This window comes from Eumetopias jubatus, unplaced genomic scaffold (assembly GCF_037043125.1).
Source record: "Eumetopias jubatus isolate StellerSeaLion01/CBP00866 unplaced genomic scaffold, mEumJub1_p1.0 scaffold_8, whole genome shotgun sequence".
NCBI classification, from domain to species: Eukaryota; Metazoa; Chordata; class Mammalia; order Carnivora; family Otariidae; genus Eumetopias; species Eumetopias jubatus.
Window position 1 is genome coordinate 84696805 of NW_028274814.1, and position 21097 is coordinate 84717901.

A 21097-nucleotide genomic window follows, 5' to 3' on the forward strand; every position below is an offset into this window, starting at 1 on the left:
CTGTCAGTTTTATCTTTATATAAGTGCCTGTAAGGGAACCTGGGTGGCTCAGTTGGTTAAGCATCTAACTTCAGCTCAGGTCATGATCTTGGGGAGTCTGCTTTTCCCTCCCCTCTGCCCCTCCCCCCACTCATATTCTCCCTCTCAAATAAATAAAATCTTTAATAAAAGTACCTGTAATTTGTCACCTCCTTGTGTCCCTTCAACAGTTCCTAAACGCCTGAAAGACATTCTTACTACGAATACATGACTATTCATAATTCAGCCTCAACTTTTCCAACCTTCTCCATATCTCCCCAGCATGAGGCCCTGACAATTTTGTGCTTCTTGTGGCTCCCAAATACCTCATTCTATTTCTACCCAGTGCTTTAGCAGAAGTTGTTCCCTATACCTTGAATGTCTTTTCCCCTTTTGTCTGTCAAGGGAAACTCTATCACTTCTTAATTATTATGCACGGGAATGTTAAGAGTTAATTATTTTAAGACGAAACCAGAGAGGGAGACAAACCATAAGAGACTCTTAATCTCAGGAAACAAACAGGGTTGCTGGAGTGGAGGGGGTGGGAGGGATGGGGTGGTTGGGTGATGGACATTGGGGAGGGTATGTGCTATGGTGAGCGCTGTGAATTGTTCAAGACTGATGAATCACAGGCCTGTACCCCTGAAATAAATAATATACGTTAATAAAAAAATTAAAAAGAATTAATTACTTGTATATTAGCAACAAGGTAGGTAAATCATCTGAATGATGAAGGTGTGTTTATTAGGTGGATGGTCAGTCTGCGAAAGTAAAATAATACAAGAGATGACAGGCAAAAATCTATTTCCTGAGTGGGAATAAAGTAATAGAAGTGTGTCTAAGTGACAGTGTGAGGAACGTGCAGTGATTGCTTTAGCTCTCACATCTAGGACGGAACCTAAGGAGAAAAACTACAGAAACAGAACCCAGGAACTTTCCTCTCATTACCACTAAGATGCAAAGGATTGACAGAGCAGAACTTTTCTGAAGGAAATCTGTCCTCCACGCCTTTGCTCCTGTACTTAACGAGGAATAGAAACGTCTCTTCTCACACATTAGGCAGGTCGTAAAGGCTGGACCACGCTGACCCCTGGTGGAGAATGAGCCAGCCACTGCACTCCAAGAACATGGGCACAAAACTTTCTCCCTTCATGCTCATTCATTAATTAATTCAAAAACAACAGTACAGGGCATCCGAGTGGCTCAGTTGTTAAGCGTATGCCTTCAGCTCAGGTCCTGATCTCAGGGTCCTGGGATTGAGTCCCACATCGGGCTCCCTGCTCAGTACCCTCTCCCCATCCCCTACCCCGTGTTCCCTCTCGCTATGTCTCTCTGTGTCAAATAAATAAAATCTTAAAAACAAAAACAACAGTACGTTTACTCTGTACTAAGGCCCTAGGGCACAGAGAACAAAGGACTTAATCCCCATTCCTAAGAATTCTTAAGAACCCATTCTTTTTTTTTTTTAAAGATTTTATTTATTTATTTGAGAGAGAAAATGAGAGAGAGAGAGAGAGCATGAGAGGGGGGAGGGTCAGAGGGAGAAGCACACTCCCCGCTGAGCAGGGAGCCCAATGCGGGACTCGATCCCAGGACTCCAGGATCATGACCTGAGCCGAAGGCAGTCGCTCAACCAACTGAGCCCCCCAGGCGCCCCAAGAACCCGTTCTTAATTCCTATTCTTAAGAACCTAACGGGTGAGGGGCACCTGGGTGGCTCACTCGGTTCTGGGTCAGCCTTTGGCTCAGGTCATGATCTCAGGATCCTGGGATTGAGCCCGCATGGGGCTCCCTGCTCAGGGGGAGTCGCCTTCTCCCTCTGCCCCTCCCCCCACTCATGCTCTCTCTCTCTCTCTCTCTCTCTCTCTGTCTCTCTCTCTCTCTCTCAAATAAATAAAATCTCAAAACAAAAAACACCTAATACGTGAGATACGGAGTTGCCTCTTTAAATGTTCCCTTCTCGCAGCACTGGGGAGAATGAGGAGTGGAGTTAGAAGGCTAATGCAATAGTCCAGGGGAGAAATAATGTGATTGGGGTTCAAGGACAATCAGATATGTGAAATGAGGGAGACAAAGAAGTCAAGGACTTCCAGGTTTCTGGCCTGGGCAGCTGGTTGTTTATGGGTTGCAGTTCACAGAAGTCAGGGAACCTACGCAGAGGAGGAAGCTTGTGTAGGAAGACAAAGTAAGTTTTAGAACAAAGTAAGTTTTAGACATGTTAAGTTTGAGGTGACTGGCTGGCAGGGTGAGTGGGGGGGAGGGAACATCCAGGTTGGAATGTCTAATAGGATGTTGGATATACAAATCTGCAAATCAGCGAAGAAATACATGGTAGAGATTTTGAGTCCTCCGATAACCCTGAAAATACAAAGCCAACATTTACAGTATTTACACATTATTATTTATTCAAACAACCTGTCCCTTAACCTAGTGGTTGCTATTTGTCAAGTTGTATTCTAGGTTATTCTCTCATTTAATTTTTACCAAGGTCTAAAGGTTATTTTTTGTTTTACAAATGAAAACACTAAGCCTCGGAGAAGTTAAGTGATTTGCCCAAAGTCACACAGTGGAGCCGGGTTCGAATTTGGTTGTTGCTTAATTCTAAAATCTATACTTTTGATATCTTGTTACACCATCTTTTTTATTTTTTAAAGATTTTATTTATTTATTTGTGAGAGAGAGAATTAAAGAGAGAGAGAGAGAGAGAGCACATGAGAGGGGGAAGGGTCAGAGGGAGGAGACTCCCTGCTGAGCAGGGAGCCCGATGCGGGACTCGATCCTGAGACTCCAGGATCATGACTTGAGCCGAAAGCAGCCGCTTAACCAACTGAGCCACCCAGGTGCCCCTACACCATCTTTTTTAAAGGTCCTACTTCGTAAAAACGTGAGCAGTAGTCCCCTCAGGAAAAAAACTATACCAACCACGGGCTGACCTAGAGCAGAACTCACTAAAATGGCGGCTCCCCTACCGGGCACTGGCTCTCTTACGTCATCATACTGCGCGGCGGCCACGCGCGCACCACGTCGGAAAGGAGCAGGAAGGCAGATGGCGAGGTCTCAGGCGGGGGGGGGGCGTGCCCTGTTCATCCCTGGCGCAAGATGGCGCTGCCTTTTATACGCTCGCTCTGTCTGTGCCGCTGGGGAGTCAAACGATTGGGGGTTGCCGCAGCCGAAGCCCGCAGAGGTAAGATTATTTCCTTTTACTCTCTTTTATGTCCAAGATGGTTTCCGTTATTCCCGGGAGCCCTCTTGGGTCATTTCCCCTCCCGACCTGCGTTTGTCTTCCCAAACATGGGGCACGATCCTTTTTTTTTTTTTATCCCGAGCCGTCTCCAGTCCGAAGGCCCATATTAAAGTGTCGCACTCTTGCCCGCATGACATTCTGACTCTTTCCCGTGTACTCGTGAACTCATGACTGCCTTTCAGATTGTAATATGTATGTATCACTAGATCTAGGGTTCTAACCCCCGTCATCATTACATCTCTTTGCTCTGCTCGCAGCCATCAGCTTCAAACTGGAAGAAAAAACCGCCCACAGCAGCCTGGCGCTCTTCAAAGGTGACACAGGTGTCAAATATGGCATAGTGGGATTGGAGCCCACGAAGTTGGCCCTGAATGTGGAGCGCTTCCGGGAGTGGGCAGTGGTGCTGGCAGACACAGCGGTCACCAGTGGCAGGCACTACTGGGAGGTGACAGTGAAACGTTCCCACCAGTTCCGGATAGGAGTGGCAGATGTGGACATGTCCCGGGATAGTTGCATCGGTGTGGACGATCGTTCCTGGGTGTTCACCTATGCCCAGCGCAAGTGGCACACCATGTTGGCCAACGAAAAAGCCCCTCTTGACGGCATCGGGCAGCCAGAGAAGGTGGGGCTACTGCTGGAGTACGAGGCCCAGAAGCTGAGCCTGGTGGATGTGAGCAGGGTCGCTGTGGTCCACACGCTACAGACAGATTTCCGAGGTCCAGTGGTACCTGCCTTTGCCCTTTGGGATGGAGAGCTGCTGACCCACTCAGGGCTTGAGGTGCCTGAAGGCCTCTAGTATGACCCTCCCTGGACTCCCTAATCATGCTCTTGGCCATTCTCCTCTGAAAGTGTCTGAAACCTTTTAATTTTGCCACCAAGCAATCTCTAATTCTCGAAATGCAGTGTCGGGTTCTCTGTGCAATATCTAAGTCTTCTTCCTCTCCCATACTGTGTGAAAGCTGGGCATACAGCCACCCTTTCCCTCCCTCAAACTACTGCCAGTTTCCTAAGCTATCATGAGTGTACTTTGCCTGACTGGCTTCCTTCAGTCCCTCTGCCTCCCTGTGCCCGGACCTTTCTCAGACTGCATTCAGTCCTGGGGTATTAGCTTTCAACTTTGTTTGAATTATTCATCACTGTGATACCTCCACCTCCCTTTGCCCCCATGTAATTTTTTTCCCCCCTGGGACTCTATAGGATCTCTCCAGAGTAAATCCTTTCTACCTCTGGCTGGAGGAGTGGTGCAGTGACTTGGCCCTTTCTCTCTATAGCACATAGAGTCTGGGCTCTGGCTCCCTCAGGAAGTGCTTTACTGTGTCTGAATGAAACAGAGCCCTCCTTCCCCAGTACCTCAGTGCCAGACTTTCAGCCTCACACTGCTACAGCTATCACCACCCAGAGTCCATCTGCCTTAATCTGCACACCTCTGACATTTGGTCAATCTGTTATAATCACTGGGCCAGTTACAACCATGCCCAAAGAAGACAAGATACTTTTGCCACAGCTGGAACTTCCAGAGCGAGGAGGGAGGCCTGAGGTCTTGCACAATCCATTTTTGGGCCTGCTCAGTCCCAAACCCTCACGCATTACTGCCCTGGTCCCCTACCCAATCTGACCTCTGGCAGCAGAATACAGTTAACCTATAGTAATATTTAGGGTTGAGGAAAACGTGGTGGGATGAGTATGTATGTGAAATAGGTATTCTCAGGCTCTGTCTGACCTTGTGGTTCCCTCTTATTCTACCCTTATGATGGCAAGGCAGCTAGATACCCCTAGGGGAGAGGGAGAAGGACTGGGTTTAACAAAAATAATAATTTGTATAATTAAAGTTTATTTGAGCACAAAATACTTTCTCTGTCTATAAAATTAGCAGTTGCAGCAGTACTTTCCAGCCAACGAGGGTAGACCTGTCCAGACTATTAAAGCCTCGTGCGTGGCTGTCCCACTTCCTTTGTGGATATATACCTGTGCATGGTGGCTAGGGCCCCTTTACCAGAGTATCTCTGTCTCTCACTCATGATGGTTTCTTTAGCGAGAGGGAGAGGGGACCTGGGTGAAGACCTGGGATGATTTTGAGTGGGCCAAACCATTAGGCTGTACCTCGAAGAAGCTCACTGTCTCCATGGATTGCTCTACTGCATGTGTCCACCAAGGCACTTCTCTATACTCTGCCAAGGGAATGGGGTATTTTCACTCTCACAGAAAGCAGTGGCCTAAGTCTTGGTCCCCACTGAAGCAGTGTGGCTCTCCATAGCATGTTTGGTGGTTATGGATTGAGCGTGTGGCCAGCTCGTGCTTTTCCTCGAGCAGGGACCGTGTGCATGTCCCATGCTCACACCATGCTCTCTAAGTTCTCTTTGGACAGGGCCTCAGCCGCTGCCTCGGCCTGAGTCTCCGATGGTGTGTAGGAGTCCTGGTAATCCTGAAGCAGTTTCACCACCTCCAGGTGGTTGAACTGCACAGCATCATCCAGGGGAATGTTGCCCCACCTAAAAGGAACGAAGACGGTGACTGGGCAAAGAAGACATCCCCAGTGCTATGGTTATATACATGACTGTGGTGGCTGGAGGGCAGTGGTAGAGAAGCTGCTGCCCAAGCCCCACCCCCTTTTAGCTTAATCTTACTCACCTGTCCTTGACAAAAGGATTCACTTTGCAAGCTTCAATCAGGAATTTAACAACTTCGATGTGTCCTAGGAATATGAGCAGAAGGAACATGAGATGGTACACATCCTCAACCTTTTGGTGTTAACATTAGTACAGACCTTGGCAGCTGGAGTCTGAACCAAGAGGGGAGGGGGAAAGGCTTCTTCCCATTTTGCTCCCTGTGGCACCCAATAGTAGTTGGCCTGCAAACTGCAGGGCATCCGGACAAAACTAGTTGCAGCCCCTGTAACCTTAAGGGCATATACAATAGGGAGTACTCTTGGTAGAAGAGTACTTGGTAGAAAGGAAAGGATCTTGGGGGGTGCCTGGCTGGCTTAGTCCGTAGAGCATGCAACTCTTGATCTCAGGGTTGTGAGTTCGAGTCCCACGTTGGGAGTAGAGTTTACTTTAAAAAAAAAAAGCACAAAATATTTTAAAAAAGGAAAAAGAAAGGGTCTTAAGATCTGTTTCCCCTTTTATTTAACCTTCAGATACCTTCAGCTGCAGCAACATGCAGGGCTGTGCGGGAGTCATAGTCTTTCTGTTCCATGTCCATAGCTGACAAGGCAAACCTGAGGGTAGTGGAAAGCAGCTGGAGTTACCCAGATCAGCCTAGAATCACTAGTGTCTTTTCTGAAGTGGGGTTCCAGACTGGATAGGTTCCAGAAAAAGTAAAACAGAGCTTGCTAAGATCTGCAGACCCTGCATAATCATGTTCTATACCCAGATGAGACTTATTCCCAAATCAGACAGGGGTGTGATGTTTCTAGAAACATCACCGCCTACCCGTGGTAGGCACCGTGGTAGGTGCCCAGTTGGTGATCTGCTTGAGGCAGGGTCCTTACTTACCTCCTAGGACTCTGCTCTTAACACCCCGGTTAATCATAACATGGCTGCCATTATTTAAATTCTTATCACAAGGCAGTCACTGTACTTAAAATAATCTCATTTAAATGCAGTCTGTATCCATTCTATCTGGCTCTAAAGCTGAAGCACTTAACTATTTTGCTGTGTTGACTCCTAATGAGATCTCTGACCAGGAGTATTTTACTGTGTTTATTTGGTACCTTCGAAGGGCTGAGACATCTCCACTATAGGCAGCAAATAACAGGTTCACCACAGTCTTGTTCTGGAAAACAAAGACCCACCTGAGATTAACTGTGACTTTGAGCTCGCCCATGCCCAGCTCTGCCCTGTGATCCTTCTCCAAAGATGGTTAGCCAAGGGTATTGCTAAAGCATTAATGGAATGTTCTATTCTGAAATATTCTTTTTTTTTTCCTATTCTGAATATTCTTACAAGCCACCTGGGGTTTTCCTTACCCGAACTTCTCCCCCTTCACGCCGTGGGTCTAATTTGCGAGCACAGTGCCTCAGGTTGTCGTAGTTGTGGAAATTGAAGAGAGATACCAGCTTCTAGAATTGTAAACCAAACAGATTGTTTACTTACTCCCTGTACTTAGTAGGAGCTCAAAGTTGTTTCATTTACTCATTTAAAACCATTAAGACCTTTATGCAAAGTAACTCACCTGGCAGAAGCTGATGCCCCTATGGCTGTTGCCTAGCTTGTCCAGCGGAGGTGACAGACACATCATTCCCATTACGTTGGGTACCACTAGGAGGATGGCTCCTGACACAGCTGACTTGGCCGGCAGGCCCACCTTGGGGATAAAGTTGAGACTGAGGATGAGCTAGAGGTGCCCTCAAGTCTGGATTAATAAGTTAGTCCATCCCCAATGGACCAACTTTGCCCAGGCAAAGTCATGTCCATCTCAACCTCCTGGCTTGTTACTTAGCTTCTTACCCCTCTCCTGTTCTGTCCCCCTTAAACTCATGGCTTCAGTAAGTAAGTAATACTTGCTGAGGGTCTATGCTGTGCCTGATGCTGCCCTAGAACTAGGACGGTCTCTTTTGACTTCATCCCGGTGGTAGGAGATAGACGATCAAGAGATAAAAAGAATCACAGCTTATGAGAAAACGCGGGAGGAAAGAAGCAGGATGCTGTGATAGAGAATGCAGTGCGGGGGGCCTACCAGAGGCAGGATGGTCAGTAAAGCCTCTGAGGAAGTGACTCTACACTGAGGCCTAGAGGAGAAGCGCCAGGAACATGCAGGGTGGCAGAAGTGGGGTTCAGAAGCTGCAACATCACGTATTGATGTGTTTGAGGGACTCAGTGTGTTTGACAAACACTCCTAAGGACTCTCAGCCTAACTGCCAGGCTGGAAGTTAGTGAAGGGGAGGCAGGAAGAAGCCTGTCCTCACTTTTTGGCTCTGGACCAGTGGCAAACGGACGGCAGGGCCAGAAGCACTCACATGGAAGGCAAACTGGCCTGAGAAGTCGTACATGCCGCAGGAGTGCATGAGGCTGAGGGTGTTGCGCACTGCTTCAGCGCTCAGTACACTCTCTCCTGTGATGGGGCAGATCCCGCCATTGGCCAGGGTGGCTGCCATGACACTGCCCGACTCACAGGTCACCTCCACGGAGCACAGCTATGGAGACAAGGCAGAGGTGAGAGTGCAGTGTGGATCATGAGCACTGTGTTCTTGGGAGCAGAGCCACGTTCTTGGCATCCTGATCTTTCAAAAAGTTCCCCTGGTGTTTCTGAAGGACACCAGAACCCCTGGAGGAGGAGCATCCCTCTTGTGGATCAGAGCAAGGATGGCAGTCTGTCCTGTTCCCTTGGCCCTGAGCTGAACAGCAGTGTTTGCTCACCTGGAAATAGAGATCAAGAGCAGCCATCATGTCCACCCCCTTAGGAAAGCACTGTAAGGAAGAAGAAGGGAGAGCATTTCTTTTCAGGCCATCATCAGACCCTGTCACACTGCCAGGATCTCAGCCGAAGTCCCCAACCCCATGTGCCCTGCTACCAGCTGCAGAATTCCCAGGGACTTTCTCTACCAGCCTTTCCCAGTTACCTTCTTTTCCTTTAGATAATAGCCGATGGCATAATTCCGATCCCCTGTTTCCTTCTCTGACTGGAATCTGAAGCAAACACCCAATTTAGTACTTGACATTTGAGGGGTGGGTTTAAGGAGAAGGGGAAAAAACACCTCCTCTAAGAGAGACAGAACTAGATCACACATGTCAAACTAACTTCTCACGGTAATCCTGGAGGAAACTTCTGACCCTGAGCAAGCACTGGCCATAGCTTTATTGTAAAGTGTAAAAAAGAAACCCCCAAACCCCAAATTGTCTAGTCATCTAGTTTGGAAAAACTGATGAAGTTTTTGGCTTTGGGAGGCTTGGCAAAAAAGGGCTTAGGGATAAAGCCTCATACTGCCTCTCTAAGTACTAAATAGAAATGGAACAAATTCTTTTACAAAGTAAACAAATGTCAATGAATGGGTTCAGAGGAAGCTGGGTGGCCAAAACTCCCCTGCATTTCTTCCTCTTTTTTTTTTTTAAAGATTTTATTTATTTTTATTTGACACAGAGACAGAGATATTGAGAGAGAGAGCATAAGCAGGGGGAGCGGCAGGCAGGCAGAGGGAGAGGGAGAAGCAGGCTTCCCGCCGAGCAGGGAGCCCGATGTGGGGCTCGATCCCAGGACCCTGGGATCATGACCTGAGCCGAAGGCAGCCGCCTAACCGACTGAGCCACCCAGGCGCCCTGCATTTCTTCCTCTTAAGATTCTATCATCCCCCTTCTCTATCACACATGCACCTATCCCACAATGTATTCAGCCAATCCTGCAAACGGGGCCTTACGTGGCATTGCTGAAACCCATGTATTCGTTCCCAGCCATTTTGTTCAGATACTGTAACACCTAAAAGAGAAAAAGCGGCATGAAAGGCATCACGTGGGTGAGGACCCCTACTCAACACATACTAGCCTGTCTAACCCTTCTGAACCCCTAAGTCCTTATCCCAGCAGGGACACAGGAGGCTGAGGCCACTGATTCCCACGCCCCTGGAAATAAGGCTTCTAGTATGGGCTGGTGCACTATCAAAGTGGGGTTAGAGTCAGGCACTGGGGCAGCTGGAGGGGACAACATGCCGTGGAGAAAAGCAGCCTGGGGCTGAGTAGCAAGGGAACTTACAAAATCAAACTTCTCTGCTTTGTTACAGTCCATCTGCAAAGAGAGAAAGAAAGAGAGGGAGGGAGGGGGGGGAGAGGGAGAGAGAGAGAGAGAGAGAGAGAGAGATAGAGAGAGATCAGCATTCCAAGCCTAGGATGATGACAGGGGAGTGTCAGGAGGACTTAGTGGAGTTTAATGTCTTACGCTGGTTTTGCTACTGGGAATATTTTACATTTTACAATGACTTTTTTTTTACAACTGAGATTTTTTTTTGTATGCCTGCATATCTAGTGATCTTAAAAACCACACCATTTAGATTTTATTACCAAGTAATGAGTACAGATAACTTCACCCCATCCGTGAGTCTTACCCATCGGAGTCTCACTTCCAATTCCATTCTCAATCCCAGCCCTCATCGCTGACTCTCACTTCCATTCTCCTGATTCCACTCCTGTCCCCGAGCCCCACTCCTATTCCTGATCCCCAACCTCACCCCTTACAGCCCCGGCTGGAGCCATACTCTATCGTATCCCTGACTCCTAGAGCCGTCTCCAACTAGACTGACAGGAATGGGATGAGAGGTGTGTTGCATATAATATTGTGACATCAATATATTGATAACTGAAGTAAAACTGAAGATTTTAGCTGAGAGTCAGGCCCAGTAAGTCCTGCTTAGATGGGAATAGGATGAGGCAGGTGCGGGTTACAGGGCTGTAGACAGAGCTATCCCAGGGCAAGGGGAGAGCCTGAGCCTGGTCTCCCACCCCACCCCCACCACACCCCATTGCTTCCTACACATGTCAACCATAGTGTCAACACCATAGGGACTCTGACACCTGAGTCCCTAGGGGGAGGGTTCCTAACACCACCTTCCTCAGGAGGGGTTGTGATTGGCTCTGGAGTGTTGCTGCCCACACTGTTCTCAGGTTCTTGCTCAAGCCCTGGGAGACCTACAGCCGACAGGCCAGCCTGATACCCTTGCTCAAGGCCAACTCACAGTTTCAGGTGACGTGAATAGCTGCCCTGGCCTGGCCATTCACCCTTCTTTCTGTGTCCCTTACCCAGAAGTGGCCAATCAGTGCCCAATAGTCCTGTCCTCCCCCTGTATCTGGCATGTGGCCCTCGGTCCTAGGCAGGGGTCAAGACCTGCTCACTTCTCTAAGGGCCAGGAAGCTCTGTGCTCCAGACTCATGGGTGGGGGCAGAGGTACAGTTCCTTTTACTCCTATCTTCAACATAGGTGGGTCCTTGCTGTGCCCTCACTGCCTCCTGGGGACCCTCAAGTCAACCCCCTGAAGAGCTGGGTAGATATGAGGAATATAGGAACAAGGGAGTTTAGAGAACAGTACCTACCAGAAGGCTAGGATGGCACTGACCTTGATCAGGGAGCTCACGACAATGGCACCAGCATTGACCATGGGGTTATGGGGGATTCCTGGGGAAAGACAAACCACCCAGTCTTATTAGCTGCTGCGCAAAACCTCCTTTACAGTCCACCCACTCTGCAGGCTAGACAAGAAAGATTTCTTTGCCAGGGAGGATGAAATGACAGAGCTAATCAGGAAGGGCAGGGAAACAAACAGGGCGGCAGGGATAGGTGGGAATAAGAAGGGGGGCATCTATGAGTCTGGTCTGAGCTCTGGTGGTGCTCACCTTCCTCATTGAGGGAGAGCTTGTTGTAGCGTAAGCCACTGGGCTCCTTGCCCACAAACTTGTGCACGTAGTCAGTGCCTAGGGTGCTGATGGAGATGGCATAGGTGAGGGGCTTCACACAGGACTGCAGGCAGAAGGGAATCTTTGTGTGGCCCACGGAGTGCCTGGAGGCAGACAGTGCCATGAAAGGGGTCAGCCTATGTTCTGCACCTGTGCCCTGCCTCCCCTTCCTCTCACCCAGCACCTCACCGCTGACCATCCACGGTGCACAGGGAGACGCCCCATAGGTCTGGATTGGACTTGGCCAGCTGAGGGATATAGGCCGCCACCTGGGCACGAGTGGGGACAGAAAACAGACAGAATAGAGATATGGATGTAGAGAGGGGGAACAGAGCTGAGGTTCAGGGTCAGGAGAATCTTTTAGATAAAAGTGAAAATTCTGTCTTTTGCAGGGCAACAGGGTTCCCTCCTGCCTGTTGTTCCCAGGGACACCCAAGCCTTAAGTCCAAGAAGGCCTTATCTTTCTGTAGCCCTATTCCTATAGAGACGGCAGTAAAGCCTATGGAAGGTAAAAAGAGAAGAATTCTGGGGTCAGCTTCCCTTTTGGGGTCTTGGGCTTAATTACTCTATAGGTCTCTTTCAAAGTTCTCTTGAAAAAAAGAAAAAAAAAGTTCTATTGAATCCTTTATGCTAATTGTCCCCTTTGTAACTTTGGATTCCCTCATCGGCTCCAGAAATTACATGTATAGAAATACATAAAGCCCTTGTCCCCATTTTTAGAGGTTCTGTTTCTCATCTCTCAATCATGGATTCCCAGCCCCAGGAAATTTCCAAGAAGCAAGGTATATCTGGCCCAGAGCCCTTGCCCCTCCCCTAGTCCCCTTGCCCTCACTTTGCCTCCAGTGAGCTCTTTGGCATCCTCAAAGATGCGATCCACATGGCTCGTGAACTCCTCAAAATCAGGAATGACAAACTTCTTTCGGAATGCCTGGGTCAGGAGCACAATGTTGCTGCTCACACACCTGGATCCCAGACACGATTGGGTTAGGGGGCTGGAGAGATGCAGCTGTGACTCACTCCGGAGCCATCGAAGTTGGGAATAAGGAAAGTGTGACTGGTCATTAGGTTTGGGACCAACAGCTGTATGACCTTTGGCATGTCACTTTATCTTTCTGGGTCTCAAGTTTCTTTTGCCTCTAAAATGAGGGATTGTAATGATGTGGAAAGATAGCTCAAGACACAGTGTCTTGGGATATGAGAAAAAAATAAATACCCAAATAATATGTGTAGTGGGTCACCTTAATATTTTAAAAATCCTAAATCATATAAGTATATTTATATATATTCCTATATGTACATAAATGTATAGGACATTATCTAGAAGATACCCACTAATTTGTTAACAATGTTTACCTCTGGGAAAAGGGACTGGGGTTGGGGAGACAGGAAAAGGCGAACATGTATTTCTTTATTGTTTGCACTTTTATAATGAGTATATGAACATTCATATGTTACTTGTATAATAAATAAGTAACACAGTGAGGGGCTGGACTATCCAATCCCCAAGAGCCCTCCCTGCTGTTATAGTCTATGTCCACAGAACAGCTTTGAGAATGGTGCCCTTGATTCTGGGGCCCTCACTTTTGGAAGAGATCGCGGTCCAAGAGGCCACCACTGCTGGACTCTCGAACCATGCGGCGCATCTGGCTCATGCAGTCCCGGAGCCGGGGATCTGAGGTCTGCAGTCCAGTGGCCTTCAGTGCCTTTAGGGGAAAGAAGAAGCCTGGTAAGGTCAACTACAAGGAAATTCTTTCCCAATGGATAACAATGAGCTCAACCCCAGCTACCACAACAGGTGGAACAAATAGGTTTGCAGACTAGGAAAGGAGGGAATGGTGCAGCTTTGAAGGCTAATAAGGGTTTCCTGCCCTTTTTCAGCAAGGCAGCTGGTTTCTGAACCCCTTGGGGCAAAGTCTCAAACCAAGAATATAGGTTGAATCAGAGGGTTTAATCTTTCCAGCCTGGAGCAGAGATGGGATTGCCTTAGGAGCCTAGATATCTACTGCCATCTGCGATTTGCACCCTCATGAATCAACCTATTAGCAGCCCTACACTTGTCCTGCCCTCCTTTTCCTGCTTTGCAGAGATCCTGAGGGCTCAGCGTTCTGAGCAGATAGAGAACTTACAGTAGTGAACTTGTGGATAGGGATTCGTTCCTGTCCTTCGGCAATAGTGTAGAAGAGCAGATCACCCAGACGGGATAGCATGCCACTCTCTGAGGAGTCACTGTGGGCAGAGATAGGGAAGGAGGATAGGAACGTGAGCACTGCTCCCTGCTTCTCCTAGAACATGGCCTTATAAATACGTAGGTGTCCCTGGGGTGCCTGGGTGGCTCAGTTGGTTATGTGTCTGCCCTCGGCTCAGGTCATGAGGTCTTGAGGTCGGGCTCCCTGCTGAGCAGGGAGCTTGCTTCTCCCTCTGCCCCTCCCCCCACTCTTATTCTCTCCCTCACTCGCTCTGTCTGAAACAAATAAAATCTTTAAAACAAACAAACAAACAAACAAACAAATAAAGGTAGGTGGGTGTCCTCACTCTACCTTACTCAGCCCTCCTGCCTGAATCATCTGATCTCTCCCAGACCTCCAACTTTCACATCTTTTCTGGGAAGTCTTAAATCTTACTCTCTAGCTTTTTTTTTTTTTTTTAAGATTTTATTTATTTATTTGACAGAGGGAGAGAGAGCGAGAGAGCATGAGCAAGGGGAGGGGCAGAGGGAGAAGCAGGCTCCCTGCTCAGCAAGGAACCCGATGCGGGACTCGATCCCAGCACCCCGGGATCATGACCTGAGCCAAAGGCAGACGCTCAACCGACTGAGCCACCCAGGGGCCCTCTCTAGCTTTCTTTTGTTCCTAATCTTCAGACCTTTATTTCTAGCTGCCTTCTAGACGCTTCCATTTCTAGATGTCTCATAGGCACCGCCAACTCAAAATGTCCAAACCTGACATTATCTCGCCTCCCTCCCTCTGCTCCTCCTCCTGTGCTCCTCATTTGGGTTAATAGTGGTATCATTCACCCAGGTGCCAAGCTGGAAACATGGAAGCATTTGGAAAATTCCCATGCCTTACATCCATGTTCAGTTGGTTCCCCACATTATGGTAACTACCATAATGTCTCTCAAATCCACTCTCAAATCTCTCAAATCCACCCTCTTTTATTCCCCTGTGCCAGCATGGTATAGTAGAAAGAACCAGAATTTGCCCCTTAAAAGCTATGTGACCTTAATAGGGTTATTTAATCTTGCTGAACCTACTTCCTCATCTGTAAAATAAGGGTAATAATGTCCATTTTACATGGGTGAAGTAGGCTTAATTAACATAACATTTTGTGAAAAAGTCTTTCACAAAGTAAATGCTCAGTAAATCATGCTTCTTTATCATCAGTCCACATTGTCTGTTCCCTAACTGCTACTATACTCCTTTGACTTCCAACCCATCTTCCACAATGTGCCAGTTCTTTCTAAAACTCAAATATCATTTCTCTACTCAAAAACCTTTGATAGCTCCCCAGTGCCTACAAAATAAGTTCTTATTTCTTGGTATGGCATTTAAGGCTCTTGAAAACCTGCCAACAGGGGCACCTGGGTGGTTCAGTTGGTTAAGCATTGGACTCTTGGTTTTGGTTCAGGTTGTGATCTCATGAGTCATGGGATTGAGCCCCGAGTCAAGCCCTGAGTTGGGCTCCATGCTTAGCGGGGAGTCTTCTTCTTCTTCTTCTTTTTTTTAAGATTTTATTTATTTATTTGACAGAGAGAGACAGAGCGAGAGAGGGAACACAAGCAGGGGGTGTAGGGGAGGGAGAAGCAGGCTTCCCCGCGGAGCAGGGAGCCCGACGTGAAGCTCGATCCCAGGACCCTGGGATCACGACCTGAGCCGAAGGCAGACGCCTAACGACTGAGCCACCCAGGCGCCCCTGCGGGGAGTCTTCTTGAAGAGTCTCTCCCTCTGCCCCTTCCCTGACATGTACATGCTATCTCTAAAATAAGTAACTCTTAAAAACAAAACAAAACAAAACAAAACAAAAAAAACCCCCACCCTGCCAACCTTCCTTTCCTATTCTCCACTGTGCCCTGACACTCCAGTTATGCCAGATAATAGGTATGCGTACAAATGGGCCAGGCATTGTCAGGCTTCCTGGCCTTTGCTTATGCTGCAGCTTCTGTAAGGAATGACGTTTTTCTCCTTCAGTTGGGACAGTCCTGCTCATCCTTCAAGGTCCAGGTCAAATGTACTAATTCTGTAAAGGCTTTCTCAAACCTTCCAATATTGTTCATGCTGTTGGTATGACACAACCCACCCTCTTACTGACAGAAGAATCTCCCTTGCTCCACTGTTAGGTCTTTGTGGGTTTTTTTTTTTTAGAGTCTACATTATTTTTCTAAATTAGAAGTACATTGCAAAATCGAAACAGATATGATATTTTGGGTTATAGATTAAATTCAGAATAAAAAGATGACAAAATTTCTTTTTTTTTTAAGATTTTATTTTTAAGTAATCTCCACACTCAATATGGGGCTCGAACTCATGATACAGAGATCAAGAGTTGCATGCTCCACTGACTGAGCCAGCCAGGTGCCCCAAGATATAAAAATTTCTTTTTCTTTTTTTAAGATATAAAGATTTCTAATTCCAATTCTTCCGTTTTTGTTTCGTTTTGTTTTGTTTTGTTTGACAGAGAGAGACACAGCGAGAGAGGAACACAAGCAGGGGGAGTGGGAGAGGGAGAAGCAGGCTTCCCGCAGAACAGGGAGCCCAATGCCTGGCTCGATCCCAGGACCCTGGGATCATGACCTGAGCCGAAGGCAGACGCTTAATGACTGAGCCACCCAGGCGCCCCTTCTAACGTTTTTTTTAAGGCTGTATTTCCCACACCCCCATCCATTTTGCCCATTCTCCCACCCCCTCCTTCTTTATCCATCTTTATATATCTATATATATACATCCCTCTATAAATCTTTGTCTTCCTGGGATGCCTGGGTGGCTCAGTCGGTTAAGCGTCTACCTTCAGCTCAGGTCATGATCCCAGGGTTCTTGGATCAAGTCCCGCATCGGGCTCCTTGCTCATCAGGGAGCCTGCTTCTCCCTCTCCCACTCCCCCCACTTGTCCTCTCTCTCTCTCTCTGACAAATAAATACAATCTTTAAAAAAAAAAATCTTTGTCTTCCTAACATTGAGCAAAGTTGCTAGCACATAGTGGGTCTTCAATAAAGAATTACCAAGTTACATTTCTAGGAAGGTTCCTATTTCCCAAAGTATCTCTTTTGCTGGCTTATAGCACTTAAAATTCCAGGTACTGAAGACTTCTTGGTTTTCATGAGTTCTGCTATTAATATGCTAACAGATTTAGAGGACATATTTTTTCAGATCATTCCAAATATGGCAGGTATTTGAGATTAAGACCTTTTAAAACTCCTTGACCCAACAATGTAACTTCCAGGTATTTATCCTGTAAGTGTACTTACACACCTGCAAAGTTACATATTCACATTTATTGCATTGTTAGTAAGACTGGAAACAACCTAAATGTGCATCAACAGGGAACTCGTTAGGTAAAGTATGGTTTATTCATGTAATGAAATATTATGCAGTATAAAAAGTGAAATGAGAGCGTTCTTTAAGTACTGATATGGAATGATCTCTAAAGATGTCATATTAACTAAAATAAGCAAGCTGTAGAACAACGTTCACAGTATAGTACTATTTATGTTAAAAGGAAAAAAATATATTTGCCTCTTCAGGCACAAAAGATTTCCGGAAGGATATATAAGAAAGCTATTTAAGAAAAAAGAAAGGGCGCCTGGGTGGCTCAGTTGGTTAAGCGACTGCCTTCGGCTCAGGTCATGATCCTGGAGTCCCGGGATCGAGTCCCGCATCGGGCTCCCTGCTCAGCGGGGAGTCTGCTTCTCCCTCTGACCCTCTTCCCTCTCATGCTCTCTATCTCTCATTCTCTCTCTCAAATAAATGAATAAAATCTTTAAAAAAAATAAAAGAAAAAGAAAAAAGAAAGAAACTTGTAAGCCTGATTTACCTTCCTCTAGGGTGATGAAGCAGGTGCTGGGCAAAAGGAGTGGGAGGGATACTGCCCACTATATATCTTTTTGCATATTTTGAATTTTGAACGATATGAATATGTATACATTATATATTGAATATGGTATATGTGAATATGGACATACTATCTATTGAAACAATGCATTAAAAAATAAAAAGTCTCTCAAAAAGCTTGGCATGGACCAGGCATGTATGTATTAAGGGCCAGGAGGAATACCAAGAGAGGGGAATTTCTTTTTCTGAGGAAATCCAATTGTCACAATGAGGCTAGTGCCTATAGGGAGGACAGGATTCATGTGGTGATAGAAGAAGGATGGAAAAAGCTATCTGAGGAATAACTCAAAAAGGCAATTAGGTGGGAACACTTTAGGACAGGACTCTGTGCCTGGAAGCTGAAGGAAGACAGGGAATAATGCCATACCACTGAGGTATCACAAGCCTTAAGAAAACTGCATTACTCCCCCCCACACACACAAAAAAAGAAAACTGCATACCCTTTGGCCCAGATATGGATTGATCTACAATATAATGCTGAGGGAGGGAAAGAGCAAGGTGCAGAACAATGTGTATAGCATGATACCATTTTTATAAAAAAGAACGGGAGATAATATCAACATGTATTTGCTGATACATGCATAAAATATCTCTAGAAGTTTACGTAAGATATCAGTGACAGATGTCTCTGGGAAGCAAAATTTCCCAGGAATTTACTCTAAGAAATAATTGAACAGCTGCACAAGAATATGCAGTAACCAGACTGAAGATTGGTTAAATAAATTATGATGCCTCATACAATGTAATCTTAAAATGGCTAAAGAGCAGTCGTCATTAAGGGGCGCCTGGGTGGCTCAGTTGGTTAAGCGTCTGCCTTGGGCTCAGGTCATGATCCCAGGGTCCCGGGATGGAGCCCCGCATTGGGCTCCCTGTTCAGTGGGGAGCCTGCTTCTCCCTCTCCCTCTGCCCCTACCTCTGCTCCTTCTCTCTCTCTCTCTCTCAAATAAATAAAGCCTTAAAAAAAAGGAGCAGCCATTAAAATGACAATATCACACACACATATTCAATATTAAAAGCTGTTCATAAACGAAAAAGATAGGTTACCAAAGAATATGAATACGATGATCCTATTTTTGTCAAATTTTATACATACACATATAGGGTATATATCACGATATTAACTGGTTACCTCTATTATTGGGATCTTTATTTTCTTCTTGATACTCTGTTTTTTTTAATAATCAGAAATAAGAAAGATAAATATTAAAAAACAAAAAAGAACCTGAATAACAGGGCATTTTCTCTTTTCTGCTTTCCTTTCTCCCCTCAAATACAAGAACCCCTCCCCATCATGGTATCACACCCCCAGAGCCCATGCTCTGCCAGTGCTTTGAAGTCCTTCTGCCTACAGGAACACCAGACCAAGGCCCTTACCAAGAATTCCCTGGGAGCACTGTCGGTCAGAAGCAGGAGGATCAAGGTTCCCCAAAACACTTCCATCACCTGACTCCATTGGATAAGGAAGTGTTGTGTGGAAGGAATCAGGGATACTGTTTGCTCCCCATCCCACAGAAAGTTTCAAGGTCAGGGAGGTTAAGGCTTTGCTCTATCCTACCATCTCTCTGGGAAAAGTTGGAGTAGAGAGTAGAATGGGAGAGAGAGGGCTTATTCTTTAAAGTTTGAATGTTCCGTGTTTCCTTGAGAAGAGGCTGATAGATATCTATAGCCTAAAAATTAATAAGTAAATCATACTTTAATGGTCTGTTACCTGTCAGGCTCCAGTGGTGGTGAGACAGTGAGGGCTGTGTCTGTCTGGCTACTTTACAATGTGCATGTCTTTCTGAATGTCACTGGTACATGTCAATGACAGGGAGATGGTCCATTTTCTGTTCCTGCTATAATAGGGCAGGGGCTACTTGGGCAGTGTCTACGTTGGCTTCTGAAAAGGACAAAATTTCCTGCTCAGCTCCGTCTGCATTTCGGAGAAAAGATGCTCAGCCACCCAGTATTCCTGGGTGGTGGAAGAGAGAGGTGCAGCCGCAGCCTCTGGGGCAGAATAATAGCCCAAGGGAAGCAAACCCTTTATTATTATTATTATTATTATTTATTTATTTATTTATTTATTTAAGAGAACCCTTTAAATCAGGGAGCTTGAGCAGCACAAACAACGGCTCTGACTGGTTCTGGTTTGGGAAATCTGCGTCTTATGATTTTTTCCCCATTACGACTTTCCTCATTCAACAACCAATTGGAAACTACCCTTATTCTACAGATTTGAGAGCCCTGACAACGCACACATCCAACACATAAGGAAACGACACACGCACATACCTGCGCACTAATACACGCGCATCACACATTACACGCCGAGGACATGCCGAAACACAAGACACACCATACAGCTGTACAGACCCAAGTACACCAGGACTCGAGACAGGAGGTTGTTCCCTACCCACTCATCCCCTAAAATACACCCGTGTACCTAGGAGGAGAGGGAGGGTGAGGCCGCGCGGTGCGCACACGGCCCTGCACTCAGACACGTGCACCAAGCAACACTCCGCGCCCCTCTGCGTTCCCAGTTAAGTACGCACCTTGGACAGGCACCATCCCGAGGACCGACCTGCCCAAACGCCCTCCCGGGCAGACTGCATGTTACCGCCCGAGCGCGGCGGACCCAAAGCCCCAAATCTAAAGGAAAAGGCATCGCAGGCTAGTGAGCGAGGAGAACAGAGGGGAGATGAGATGCGCTCTCGGAGGTAAGGGGACTCGGGAGCCGGCGAGAACGACAGTAGGAGTGCGAGGGAGCCTGTCCCCTGCCCCTGTCCCACAAGCCTTACTGATCCTGGTGCTGCGGCTGGTGGCTGTGCGGCGTCTCCCTGCCCAGCGCCGCGGCCTCACTGAGGTGGTGCCGGACGCCCCCGCCAAGGAGAGGGCTCCGGCTCAGGTGACCCCAGCCTCCCAGCCAGCAGTGACTGCCGGCCCCGCTCAGCGCATTCTGCAGAGCCCTCATAGAGCGCATCCCCCCAGCACGCCTCCGGCTCGGCCCGAGCGCCCGAGGAGTCTGAGCGTTGGTTGGAGGGAGGGGCGGAGGAATCGCGAACGCCGCAAGGTGGGGAGAGCTGGGTGTTGGAGTGCGGCGCCTAGGATGTGGAGGGAAGGGGAGGGGCTCAGTGGGTGGGGTTGGAGCAGCGGGAGGGGCCGGTCCCTAAATGTCTCGGACCACTGCGAGATGCTCTCAATCCCCCCCTAGACAGGGGATACGCGAAGAGTGGATAGGAGAGAAAATGGGGCGGCGGGCGCTTAGTGGGTGATAAAAAAAGGGGGGGCGGTGCCCGAAGTTGGGATTGACAACACCCAGGTCCAATCATCGGGGAAGCAAAGACCTTGGGGGCGGAGAAAAGATGAGGCTACCCAATGAGA

General features: G+C 47.4%; 2 protein-coding genes across 3 annotated transcripts; one reads left to right on the top strand and one right to left on the bottom strand.

Moving 5' to 3' along the window:
* The first annotated feature begins 3076 nt into the window (after positions 1-3076).
* On the top strand, positions 3077-5107 carry SPRYD4 (SPRY domain containing 4). Its single transcript, XM_028110995.2, has 2 exons — positions 3077-3201; positions 3519-5107. Exons 1-2 carry the CDS (start codon positions 3117-3119, stop codon positions 4055-4057), a joined length of 624 nt encoding a protein of 207 aa, XP_027966796.1. The 5' UTR covers positions 3077-3116; the 3' UTR covers positions 4058-5107.
* A 486-nt stretch (positions 5108-5593) lies between these two features.
* On the bottom strand, positions 5594-20696 carry GLS2 (glutaminase 2). 2 transcript variants are annotated; one of them, XM_028110996.2, is made up of 18 exons: positions 20515-20696; positions 13763-13862; positions 13218-13339; positions 12469-12598; positions 11826-11905; positions 11577-11740; positions 11300-11358; positions 9946-9978; positions 9614-9672; positions 8822-8888; positions 8619-8669; positions 8219-8395; positions 7435-7566; positions 7229-7321; positions 6974-7035; positions 6402-6478; positions 5890-5953; positions 5594-5750 (listed from the first exon to the last, which is right to left on the bottom strand). In XM_028110996.2, exons 1-18 carry the CDS (start codon positions 20694-20696, stop codon positions 5594-5596), a joined length of 1809 nt encoding a protein of 602 aa, XP_027966797.1. The 2 variants fall into 2 exon arrangements, with proteins under 2 accessions (XP_027966797.1, XP_087881748.1); XM_088025622.1 differs by having other exon boundaries at positions 6944-7035.
* Positions 20697-21097: the final 401 nt, after the last annotated feature.

Bases quoted from the DNA above. Each gene is read 5' to 3' on its own strand.
- SPRYD4 (XM_028110995.2), top strand. From the start codon at position 3,117: ATGGCGCTGCCTTTTATACGCTCGCTCTGTCTGTGCCGCTGGGGAGTC. The intron at 3,202-3,518 runs GTAAGATTATTT...CTCTGCTCGCAG, and splicing joins CGCAGCCGAAGCCCGCAGAG to CCATCAGCTTCAAACTGGAA.
- GLS2 (XM_088025622.1), bottom strand. From the start codon at position 20,696: ATGCGCTCTATGAGGGCTCTGCAGAATGCGCTGAGCGGGGCCGGCAGT. The intron at 13,863-20,514 runs GTAAGGCTTGTG...CTCTGCCCACAG, and splicing joins CAGCCGCAGCACCAGGATCA to TGACTCCTCAGAGAGTGGCA. The intron at 5,751-5,889 runs GTGAGTAAGATT...CGTTCCTTTTAG, and splicing joins AATCCTTTTGTCAAGGACAG to GTGGGGCAACATTCCCCTGG.